Source organism: Ictalurus punctatus, chromosome 12, assembly GCF_001660625.3.
Source record: "Ictalurus punctatus breed USDA103 chromosome 12, Coco_2.0, whole genome shotgun sequence".
Lineage (NCBI taxonomy): Eukaryota > Metazoa > Chordata > Actinopteri > Siluriformes > Ictaluridae > Ictalurus > Ictalurus punctatus.
Window position 1 is genome coordinate 23,680,696 of NC_030427.2, and position 12,672 is coordinate 23,693,367.

Here is a 12,672-nt window from a genome sequence, read left to right on the forward strand (position 1 = left end):
TGAATTATGGAATAGCTGTGTGGAAGAGAAGAACCCTATTTCTGACAGCGTGTACAGGCATCTTGACCCCACTGCTGAGAGAGTGCTGGATTAAGCTCTATGTTTAATAGAAACCAGGCAGGAGGGCAGGATTAAGCCACTGCTGTCAGGCCATTTAGTACGGATGGAGGCTTTGCCAAGTAATCTTGTTTATTTTCTGCATGGGCTGGCTAGTCGCATGCTATTTCACCAACTTTAGTAATCTCTTTTATTTAAAGCGTGCCAACTTCTATTTATTCTACAAAGGCTCTAATAATCTGAACATTTGCCATGCTAGCGACATGCCATCACTTCATCAGCTGCACAATAACACATGATAGGAGTATAGTGGCCATAAAAATTTGATGTGTATCTGTTTCTCTTGCCGCATAATGGCTTTGAGCATACATGATCAAGAAAGTCATCCAAGCAAAGACAAAGTCACATACACATATCAGCACTGAATTTGAGAAGTGTTATCTCCATAATACCAAAACAGATGAAAGCACAAACATATTTGTGTCCTGCATCAGAGAATCAACCTGCCCTGCATGCTAAAAAGCTCTGAAGGACGAAGGCCATTTGGTATCTAGGGATCTGCACTGCTGACTAATCTCCCTCAGGCGTGTTGACAGATCTTTCATTCTGCGCTGCCGAATACACACACTGGCATACAACATGTGCACACACACAATACACAGTAAAAGGCTAGTGTCACATAGCTGCCACATCTTTTGTTTTGTGTTGTTCTTCTGGCTTTTGAAATTTCTTGGCTCTGGGATATACAAGCATGTCAGATAATGTCATGTAAGTACAACACAACATCACAATGTACAACTGCTTGAAAGTGTGGTCTTCACTACCATGAGGATGTCATATGAATGCTGGAGATTTTGAACCTGAAATGAAGATCTACACGCGTTAAATATTTTATGGTATACTTTTAAGTGAGTTTATTTATCAGCATATGTATGTCTTCTACTTGTTACTGCGTGTCACCTGCTATTTCAGCATTTCACATACATAGGGTATAATTCAGTAGAAAATGTGGGGTGGACATGTATAAGGACCTGTTAACCCTTAAGCACATACCTCGGGTCGTTGGCAACCCGGGACATTATCCAGTACCCACCCCCGCATTAATTTTTTCACATTAGACCTCCACCTTCTTAGTATTCCTGAATGTATGGATTATCAATAATATAGCAAGAAAAAAAATTAATTGCCAAATAATATCTGTTTTATAATTGATTTATTATAAAAAAGTTTATAGGGTTACTACTGACCCGAGGTATGCAATAGTGTAAGTATATTTTCTCTGTGCAACAATATTGAATTTATCACGGTTTAATAATTGCAATTCACTTTTATTCCAAGGTGGGAATGCTTGGTAAACAATGGTGATATAATGGGTCAGTCATAATGACCCCAGACATAAAACAAATGTTCTCACCGATTTACTGCAGAATAAGTTTCTAATCAGGTATTAGCGTCGTATGACGGTGGAAATGATGATGAAGCTGTCAGCAAACAAAATATTGATTTTGATGATTATGAACATGATAGTAGTCTACTGAGAGTAACGTATCAAATGATCCAAATCCCAAATATGAGTCAGATGCTGAATTTACTGGACACAGCGAATAATATTACTTGATATTGTTTTTAGCCTTGAAAGTTATACATTATAAAATGACTTTAATGATGGAAATATAAAATATTTGAATGATTTTAATTTGTCATGGTGACTGAAACGATTGAATGAAAATACTACAATACATTCACTATTTTAGCTCGTGAATTTTAAGTGTGTAATTTTAACGGTGTATATATATATATTTTTTTATCTGTTTAATGACAAATAAAATGTCAAAATATAATTAAATATGCTGTATTTTATTATTTTGTAATTGTTAATAAAATATTAGGACAGTTTTATACTATTTACTTTAGAGTTTAGAGATCCATGCAAGTTTGATAAACTCTGGGTCGCTAACAACGCGTATATGTAATAATGATTGGCGAAATATGTACAGTATGCAATGAAGGGTTAAAGCATTTTTCTTTACTGTTATTACTTTGGAAATTAATACCCCTTTGAGTTTGGTTGCCAGTTAGTATTTTTGCATTGTAAATAAACTGATAAACTTGTGCAAATTCACAGTGCAGTTTCAGCCTGATAAAGCAGCTCATAATATTTATTCTCTCATTTTCTGTCCACTTTGCACCTTTAGCAGAGTATATATAAATGGTCTCCCTCTCTTTCAAGGAAAAGATTCAGCAGGAAAAGGGTCCACATAATTTCATTTGCCACATTTAACATGGATTATTTGTGGCCTTTTGCTGAACCAAGACCAATAGTACCCACAACAAGTCCTAAGTAAAACATAGAATGGTATGAAGTAAGAGGCTGAGGCTGATTTCATTATAGCACATGCTGTCAATCCACACAGCTCATCAGTTATGACAGTTATGTCAGGTGATTACACTTGGATAACTGCAGTCAAGATTTTTTGTGTTTTGGGGCTAATTTATTTAAGCCAGCTATTCTGATACATCCGTAACCCTTATCAGCAGCGATTGAGACAGAATGCATGAAATAGAACAGCATATTAAACATGAAGGAGATGGACTATTTACTACTTCCAGAGGTTTTTACTCTTGCCCATGACCCATGATTTCTTACGGTAACATGCTTTTATTTATACTTCCACCTTGACTATAACTAGACTACAGGCTAAGAATGTATAAGAAAAATACCTGAAAAATGTCTTAATAAAAATGCTAATGCAGAAATAGAAAGCTCTGGAATTATGCCACTATTTATTTAATGTGAAATTAAAATTGCTGTCAACAAAGAAAAGGAAATGTAAATTCTAACTTATGTTGAACTGGACTATCTGAGGATAGTATGGTCTAGTCGATGTTAGGCTGGTCTAGCTGGTGTTGGGTTGGTATAACTGGTATTAGGTTGGTCTAGCTGGTGTTAGGCTGGTCTAGCAGGTGGTAGCCTGGTTTAGCTGGTATTCTAGCTGGTGTTAGACTAAACTAGCTGGTTTAGGCTACTTTAACAGGTGTTATGTTGATCTAGCTGGTGTTGGACTGGTGTTTCTGGTGTTAGACTGATCTAGGTTGTGTTAGGCTTGTCAAGCTGCTGTTAGGCATAACTAGTTAGAGTTGGTTTTGTTAGTTGGAATTAGGTTGGTCTAGTTGAAGTTCAGTTGGGTAGTTGGAGTTAGGGTGGTCTAGCTGGTGTTGGAATTTTCTAGCTGGATTTAGTTTGGTCTAGTTGGAGTTCAGTTGGTTAGTTAGATTTAGGGTGGTCTAGCTGGTGTTGGAATTTTCTAGCTGGATTTAGTATGGTCTAGTTGGTATTGGGCTTGTGCAACTGATGTTGGGCTGGGCTAGTTGGAGTTGAGCTGTTCTAGCTGGTGTCAGACTGGTCTAACTGGTGTTATGCTGGACTAATTGGTTGTTACCAGCCTGACCCATGTGGCATACCTCAAAAATAAAAGAAATTTTCATTCTGATTCAGTTTAAATATCAATTCACTGAAGACTAATCAATCCAACCTTTGTGACTAATACTTCCCTATAGTGTTGTTGGCATAAACCGTTCCTTAGTTTCCTTCCAGCGAGCCTTAACAACATTGCATACATTTCTTAAATTGCCAATTAGAAGTCTGTGTTGTTCAGGGACACCATTACTCATGCTATATTAGGTTAAGGAAAACAGGTTTGGGCCTCAGTATGATTCCAAGAACACATTGATGGGTCAGCAGGTTCATGTATTGAGCTTTGGGCCTCCATCACAGTCCCAACATCCCTACTTCCCAGACTGTCATCTCTCACACTCTTCTACTCTCTGAGCTACTTCAGCGATAACAAGTATCTTGGGAACCTGAAGGACAGCCTAACCATATGCTACAATAGTACTGGGTCTCCTGATTTTTCTCCAAGAGGCTTCAAAACAGAAGGTAGAGAGTCCTGAAGGTCTTGGGCCTACTTTAGATCTCACAAGGTCTTATCCATTTGCTTTAAATTCTGTCTTTTGGTTTGGGACTTCCCTATTTTCCTCTTCATCCCCTGCTGTCTATATTCAACTGCACGTTTTCTTTCCCCTTTCCCAATTTCTCTTTGTCATAATGAGTTATTGCAGACTAAAAGGTGCATGAGGGAGAGTGAGCGAGAGAGTGATAAATGGACTCTGTGCACTACGTGGGGCAAGAGAAGTAGGGTAAACCTGGTGTGTTGAAAGTGGATGTAGCTGCCGCTTGTTAAGAGGCTCTTTACTGCCCCAGAGACTGCTGGGATTGATGGCAGTATGATGTGTTTTGTAATTTGTGGAATCTGATTTTAGTATGCAGTAGGAGGTGAAGAGATATGTGACATGTGCTGCAGTCTATCCAAATACTAGACACTCTCTCTCTCTCTCTCTCTCTCTCTCTCTCTCTCTCTCTCTCTCTCTCTCTCTCATTATCATCTTACATATATGCCTGTCCACAGGCAGCAGTTTTGATTTATTTTTAGAAGATCATGCATGGCTAATATATATATATACAGTGAGGGAAAAAAGTATTTGATCCCCTGTTGATTTTGTACGTTTGCCCACTGACAAAGAAATGATCAGTCTATAATTTTAATGGTAGTTGTATTTGAACAGTGAGAGACAGAATAACAACAAAAAAATCCAGAAAAACGCATGTCAAAAATTTTATAAATTAATTTGCATTTTAATGATGGAAAAAAGTATTTGACCCCCTCTCAATCAGAAAGATTTCTGGCTCCCAGGTGTCTTTTATACAAGTAACGAGCTGAGATTAGGAGCACACTCTTAAAGGGAGTGCTCCTAATATCAGTTTGTTACCTGTATAAAAACACCTGTCCACAGAAACAATCAATCAATCAGATTCCAAACTCTCCACCATGGCCAAGACCAAAGAGCTCTCCAAGGATGTCAGGACAAGATTGTAGACCTGCACAAGTCTGGAATGGGCTACAAGACCATTGCCAAGCAGCTTGGTGAGAAGGTGACAACAGTTGGTGCGATTATTCGCAAATGGAAGAAGCACAAAAGAACTGTCAATCTCCCTCGGCCTGGGGCTCCATGCAAGATCTCACCTCGTGGAGTTGCATTGATCATGAGAACAGTGAGGAATCAGCCCAGAACTACACGGGAGGATCTTGTCAATGATCTCAAGGCAGCTGGGACCATAGTCACCAAGAAAACAATTGGTAACACACTACGCCGTGAAGGACTGAAATCCTGCAGCGCGCGCAAGGTCCGCTGCTCAAGAAAGCACATATACATGCCCGTCTGAAGTTTGCCAATGAACATCTGAATGATTCAGAGGACAACTGGGTGAAAGTGTTGAGGTCAGATGAGACCAAAATGGAGCTCTTTGGCATCAACTCAACTCGCCGTGTTTGGAGGAGGAGGAATGCTGCCTATGACCCCTGGAACACCATCCCCACCGTCAAACATGGAGGTGGAAACATTATGCTTTGGGGGTGTTTCTCTGCTAAGGGGACAGGACAACTTCACCGCATCAAAGGGACGATGGACGGGGCCATGTACCGTCAAATCTTGGGTGAAAACCTCCTTCCCTCAGACAGGGCATTGAAAATGGGTCGTGGATGGGTATTCCAGCATGACAATGACCCAAAACACACGGCCAAGGCAACAAAGGAGTGGCTCAAGAAGAAGCACATTAAGGTCCTGGAGTGACCTAGGCAGTCTCCAGACCTAAATCCCATAGAAAATCTGTGGAGAGAGCTGAAGGTTCGAGTTGCCAAACGTCAGCCTCGAAACCTTAATGATTTGGAGAAGATCTGCAAAGAGGAGTGGGACAAAATCCCTCCTGAGATGTGTGCAAACCTGGTGGCCAACTACAAGAAATGTCTGACCTCTGTGATTGCCAACAAGGGTTTTTAAACCAAGTACTAAGTCATGTTTTGCAGAGGGGTCAAATACTTATTTCCCTCATTAAAATGCAAATTAATTTATAAAATTTTTGACATACGTTTTTCTGGATTTTTTTGTTGTTATTCTGTCTCTCACTGTTCAAATACAACTACCATTAAAATTATAGACTGATCATTTCTTTGTCAGTGGGCAAACGTACAAAATCAGCAGGGGATCAAATACTTTTTTCCCTCACTGTATATATATATATATATATATATATATATATATATATATATATATATATATATATATATATATATATATATATATATATATATATATATAGTATACTGAGTAGATTTTTATACTGAGCAGTGTAATTAAACATCATTAGCAGAAGTGACAACCAAACATTATGAGTGTCCATAATTGAGATACATGACTTCCAGTTGAATCATTCCTCCTTGATCTAAACAAACACATTTACGTCACAATTCATCCTTTAAAGAAGAACAAGATTTTATTCTCTTTCTTCTTCTTTCCAGTCATCTATTTATGTCTATTGAAATGCCTTTGGAGTGCTGGAGGCCTTTATCTATGTATCCTTTTTAACTTTGCAGCCATTTCGCCTTGCTTTCCTTTAGTAATTTAAATCCTGAATATCTTTCCTACATTAGATCTTTTTGATAGGTGTGCAGTGAACTCAAGATTAGAACTCTCAAACATTTTCTCTTCTTCCTTTTGCTTTGATTGATGTTTGTTGTGTTTCCTGCATTCTGTCTCTCTGTGTGTGTATTTATGTATGTGTATATATATATATATATATATATATATATATATATATATATATATATATATATATATATATATATATATATTCGCATTGTAGTAGTTGCTTTAGGAATTTCACTAGCCTCAATTATTTCAGAGAAACCTTTATCAAAACTATAGAAATAGTGTGCACCAGCTACCACTGAGCTGGTTATTAGCATGCTGTGGGCATCGGACTAAGCTAAAGATGAAAGGTTGAGCTTGGCAGCTACTATCCTTTCTCTGCCACCTGCGAAGTCAGCGCCTGCCAACTCCGCCAGCCGTACTGTAGCCATGAAACTTTTATAAAAAAAAAAACCCAGCTTTGAACCTCTACACCTTTCCACTAATGCACTTCCTGCTGCTTTTACTAGGTGTTCCTTTTATTCTGTCTCTTTCTTTCACACAAACATCCTCTCACTCTCCCACTACACACCCCATACAGTGCTCTTCACTAATATTGCCACTTTTGGTAAATATGAGCAAAGAAGGCTGTGAAAAATTGTCTTTATTCTTTAACCTTTTGATCTTTTGTTCAAATAATTCATAAAAATACTCTGCTGTCATGGATATGAAATAATTGCGAACACAACACAGGTTTATCAAAAAAATCTTTGTTAAATATAGGTGTGCAACAATTATTGGCACCTCTATGAATTCATATGAAAAAATATATTTGAAGTATATTCCCATTGATATTTTCAATTTTTAGTACACCTGTGTGACTAGGAACAAGAAATTGTTCAACCATGACTTCCTGTTTCACAATGTAACACACAGGCCAAATTGTCTTAGTCATTCATAACAATGGGTAAGACCAAGGAATATAGCTGGGATGTGTGGCAAAAGGTTGTTGAGCTTCACAAAATGGGAAATGGCTATAAGAATAAAAGCAAAAGGATTGAAAATATCCATTTCCATCATCAGGGCAATAATTAGTCATCTGGAAATGTTATGAATCAACCTGGTATCTATATTGTCTCAATGCACTGTGAAAAAAATATAGATAATTGCAGAAGTTAGTTGTGTCTTGGGGTCAGAAAGTCTCCAAAACTACAATCTGAAGTCACCTATATCACCACAAGTTATTTGGAAGGGTTTCAAGAAAAAAAGTCTCTACTCTCTTCCAAAAACAAACTCAAGCGTCTTCAGTTTGCCAGACACTACTGGAACTTCAAATGGGATCTGGTTCTATGGTCAGATGAAACCAACATAGAGCTTTATGGCAAGAAACACCAGAAGTGGTTTTGGCACACACAGAGAGGTATGAAATATGGAAAAGTACCTCATGTCCATGGTTAAATATGGTGGTGGCTCTTTAATGTTTTGGGGCTGTTTTTCTGCCAGAGGACCTGGTCATTTTGTTAGGATACATGGCATCATGGACTCTATCAAATATCAACAGATATTAAATGAAAACCTGACTTCCTCTGCCAGAAAGCTTAAAATGGGCCATTGTTTGATCTTCCAGCAGGACAATGATCCAAAACATACATCAAAATCAACACAAAAATGGCCATCCTAGTCCCCTGACTTGAACCCCATAGAAAAACATGTGGGGTGAATTGAAGAGGAGAGTCCACCAGCATGGACCTTGAAATTTGAAGGATCTGGAGAAATTCTGTATGGAGGAATGGTCTCATATCCCTTGCCATGTATTCTCCAACCTCATCAGGCATTATAGGAGAAGACTCAGAGCTGTTATCTTGACAAAGGGAGGTAGCACAAATAATTGACTAAAAGTGTGCCGATAATTGTTTCACACCTATATTTAACAAAGGTATTTTTTGGAAACTTGTGTTGTTTACAATTGTTTGATATATATGAGAGAATTTTTTGTGATTTTTTTTAAAGAAAAGATCAAAAGATTAAACAGTAAAGACAATTTTTCACAGCCTTCTTTGCTCATATTTACCAAGGGAGCCAATATTAGTGGAGAGCATTGTATGAGTGTGCGTTAGTGCTATGTCTAGCACAGGAAAGCTGTTTGCCAGAATTTATATCCTCTTGTAAATGATTGTTTGAACAGAACATAACCAGTGTTTACAGTTTTTAATTAATACTTTCAGCTTTTGAGCTACCTCAAATTACCTGATACTTTATTATTTAAAATTAAAACTGCAAACTAATACAGTCCTTTCCTTTAGTGTTATTTGTCAAACCACACCCTCCATTCTACAGTATATCTATACACTTAACTTAGGCCAGTGTATTCAATTTGTAGGATTTACAACGATCCAGTTACAAAATATTTTTCTCCGACAAAGCTCTGAATAGCGAGATAAGTTACTTTCTAATGCATAACCATTAATGATTTGTTTATGGCTACAAATAACAAATAAAGGGTTTTAAGAAAATAAAATACAAAATCTTCCTGAGTAGACCTCTGTAACTAGTCTCTGCTCTGATTTAGTTTAGCTAAATAATTTACATAAATATTTGTTATTAGATAAACCACAACAGAAGATCTGGCCCTGATTAAAAAGCCTGGCCCTACTATAAAAAGCCTGAATATTTGTACAAGAAGGGGGACTTTTTGAACTGACTGGTGTAGTAGAGCCACCTCCTTGTCCTCATTGGTTGGATGTTGGTGGTCTACATTATTTGTTTTTCTCATTTTCAGAGCCTTTGACATTCACAGACACATTGTCAAATACTACAATGATCTCAAAACACCAAAATGTGTCTATAAGGATATGTGCATTAATTAGTTAATTGTAGATGATTCACTGAAACAGTGAGCTTTTTGACCACAGTGTATCTGTATTGTTTATTTATATGGACATACAATATTTCTCTTGTTTGCTCCCACATAGGATATGGGACCATCTAGCTTGCCCTCAGTACCACTCATGGTGGGCTGTGGGGTGTCCTGCATGGCTTTGTTCATCTTGCTGGTCATCTATGCTGCCTCCTGGAGGTAAGAAATACTCAAAACTCTCTCAAAAGTCCTCTCCATGGTCAAAAAGCTTTAAGCTACAGTGACCTGCATAAGTATTCATCCACCTTGAACTTTTCCACATTGTGTAATTTTACAACTTGAATCTGAAATAACTGGGATTATACATATCTCATGAATCTAAACAAAATAGCCCATAATACTGTAGTGGGGGGAATGTCAGCATCATATGTAAATGTATAATTGTAACAAAAGCTATTTAGAATTAGTTATAGAACATTTTAAACAAATATTAAGACCAAGAACCTATCAAAATAATTCCAGGATAAAGTTCTGAAAAATGATCAATCAAAGGCAAGCTGACTCAGCTGAAATCAGAAAAAAAAAAAAAAAAAATGTCCTGTGTAGTGAGACCAAAATTGAACTTTTTGACCTTGGCACAAAGTGATACTGTGGCAGAAATCAAATGATGTTTATCACCCTGAGAGCAACTTGCCATCAGTGAAGCATGGTGGTGTTAGCATGGTGGGTGAGTACTTATTCAAGGCACTGTAAATTGTGTATTAAAAAAAAGTTCATTATGTGACCTCTTGGTGCATCATGAACCTGGGAATTTTCATTTATTAGCCGCCATATACTGTTTAATACGGTGTGCTTTTTCATAGAGACTGTAGTATGTGAATATCCCAGGAGATCATCAGTTTCTGAAATACTAAACCAGCCTGTCTGGCGCCAACAACCATGCCATGGTTAAAGTCACAGAGATCAAATTTTTCCAAATTTTAATGTTTGACATGAATATTAACTGAAGTTCGTGGCCTGAATCTGCATAATGTTATGGATTGCACTGCTGCCCAATGAGTGGCTGATTTGATAAATGCATGAATATACAGGAATCCTCCTGATTTTGCACATGAGTGCAAAAGAAATATGATAGAAATGTGCAATGAACTAAAGTCAACTTTCTTGTTATGACTTTCTAAAAAAATATTTTGATCAAGTTCACCTGATTTGTTTAGCCATGCGGGTATCATACTAGATAAATTATTTTTGACGCTGTGCGATATTTTAGGAAAAATTTGAATTGGGTCATTTTGACCTGGTCTTGGGAATTACATATAGTCTTCTGTGGAAACTGAACCAAAACAAGAAAGATATATTTTGTAGACTTATGCAGCTTCCCATAAGGGATTATTCAAATGGGATGGACGCACACTGATATAAAACTGCAATTAGATATCCTTTGGAGTAGATGAGGGACAGGCAGCATAATGTGGTGAATGCTAGCTCAATTGTTATTGTGAAGACCCAAAACACAGCAGTCTGTGTGTGGCAGATGGCCTGGAGCGCAGACTAACATTGTGTCCTGGGCACAAACAGAGCTTAGTTGAGTATTTGTTTACTCCCACTGACCATAACTCTGAATCCTTCACAGTGTGGTGAATCTCCTAAATGTTTTTTCCTAAATGGAAGACAATCCACTAGAATGCCAGGCAATAGAGCATATAGTGCCTTAGGTAGCCTTCATCCCATCATACTCCACCCCCATTTCTTGATAGTGTTGCTAATTGCCACCTTTAAACTCAGCTGTTTTAGATTTAAAAACATGAACAATACAATTTAAATCAGTTCCCATACCCATTATTATGCATCTTCACATAAGCAGTGAGTCAACAGCAATCTGATACCTGAGACGTTTTTTTTTCTACCAAACTGAAGTGAACTTAATTGAGACTCTGTGTTATATGAGTTGATCTTACTGCGGGGGGAAAAAATCTATTTTTCTATTTATTTAGTAATTGACTATACACTCACTGGTCACTTTATTAACACCTGCTCATTCATGCAATTATTGAATCAACCAAATAGAGGTGGCAGCAGAATAATTTGTAAAAACAAACACAAAACAAATTATGGTGTAGATTGTCATTACTACTGTCAATATTACTATCATTTTGCCATTGTTATCATTACTGTATTTCAGTCTTTTTGTCTTTCATGCATTGCACCCCTTGTGGGTGTTTGTTTTCTTAGTGTTAATTTTCACATCTGTATTAGAATGTGCTCTCCCTCTTTACAGACCCTCATTACTTTGCTGAAGCAGCTAATAGCACTAACAAATTCTCAAAGTCCTACAAAGAGGGAGGGTGTTGGCAAGCTTTTTAAAAAAAGAAAGTGCGAGATTTTAAAGAAACAGTTTGCACAACAATTACATTTACACAATTTTCCACTTACCCCAAGTGAAGTTAATTATCCAAGCAGCTTGTTTTCATCCAATACATTTTCCGTCATCTATTTATTTATTTATTTCTTCACTCTAACTACACAAGTAATTTAAGAGGTAATCATTTAATCATTTGTGTTTAACATCTAGTAGTAATGGAATTGTAATGGTTATAGTAGTTAATGCATTGTGCAACAATTATTGCATTCTAATACTGTAGCTGTGGAATTCTTGTAATTATGCAATGCTACTAGTCATGAAATTCTAATAGTTATGGAATTCTAGTAGTTATGGCATTCTTATAGCTAAGGAAATCGATTAGTTGTGAAATTAAAATAGTTCTGGAATTCTAAAGGTTATTGCATTCAAATAGTTGTGGAATTTTAATAGTTGTGAAATTAATGTAGTTATGGAATTCTAAAGGTTATTGCATGTTAATAGCCATGGAATTCTATTAGTTATGGAATTCTTGTAGTTGTGAACTTTGTAGTTATGGAATTATAATAGTACTGGAATTCTAAAGGTTATTGCGTTCAAATAGTTGTGAATTCTAATAGCTGTGAAATTCTTGTAGTTATGGTATTTTAATAGTTATTTAATTCTTGTAGTTACTGAATTGTAATACACCAATATCCGTGTTACTCCCACTTCATCTTTCCAAGCCTACACTACCTCAGACACTACTAAACTTTTTATTACTGCTTTCCTCAGTCGTCTATGTAGGAAAACTAAGAAAACAAGGGTATTGATTCATTGAGCAGAGCCATTGTACTCCTGCACAAAGCTTTTTGTGGCCTTGTTGCCCTTAAATGCA

General features: G+C 37.0%; 1 protein-coding gene across 10 annotated transcripts in view; it reads left to right on the forward strand.

The window, feature by feature from the left end:
* Positions 1-12,672, forward strand: part of adgrb2 (adhesion G protein-coupled receptor B2) — a 442,839-nt gene that overhangs the window by 343,699 nt on the left and 86,468 nt on the right. For all 10 annotated transcript variants that reach the window (XM_047158788.2, XM_047158787.2, XM_047158793.2 and 7 more), the window contains one exon: positions 9,552-9,655. In XM_047158788.2, the coding sequence (XP_047014744.1) occupies positions 9,552-9,655 (104 nt within the window). The remainder of the gene's footprint in view (positions 1-9,551; positions 9,656-12,672) is intronic.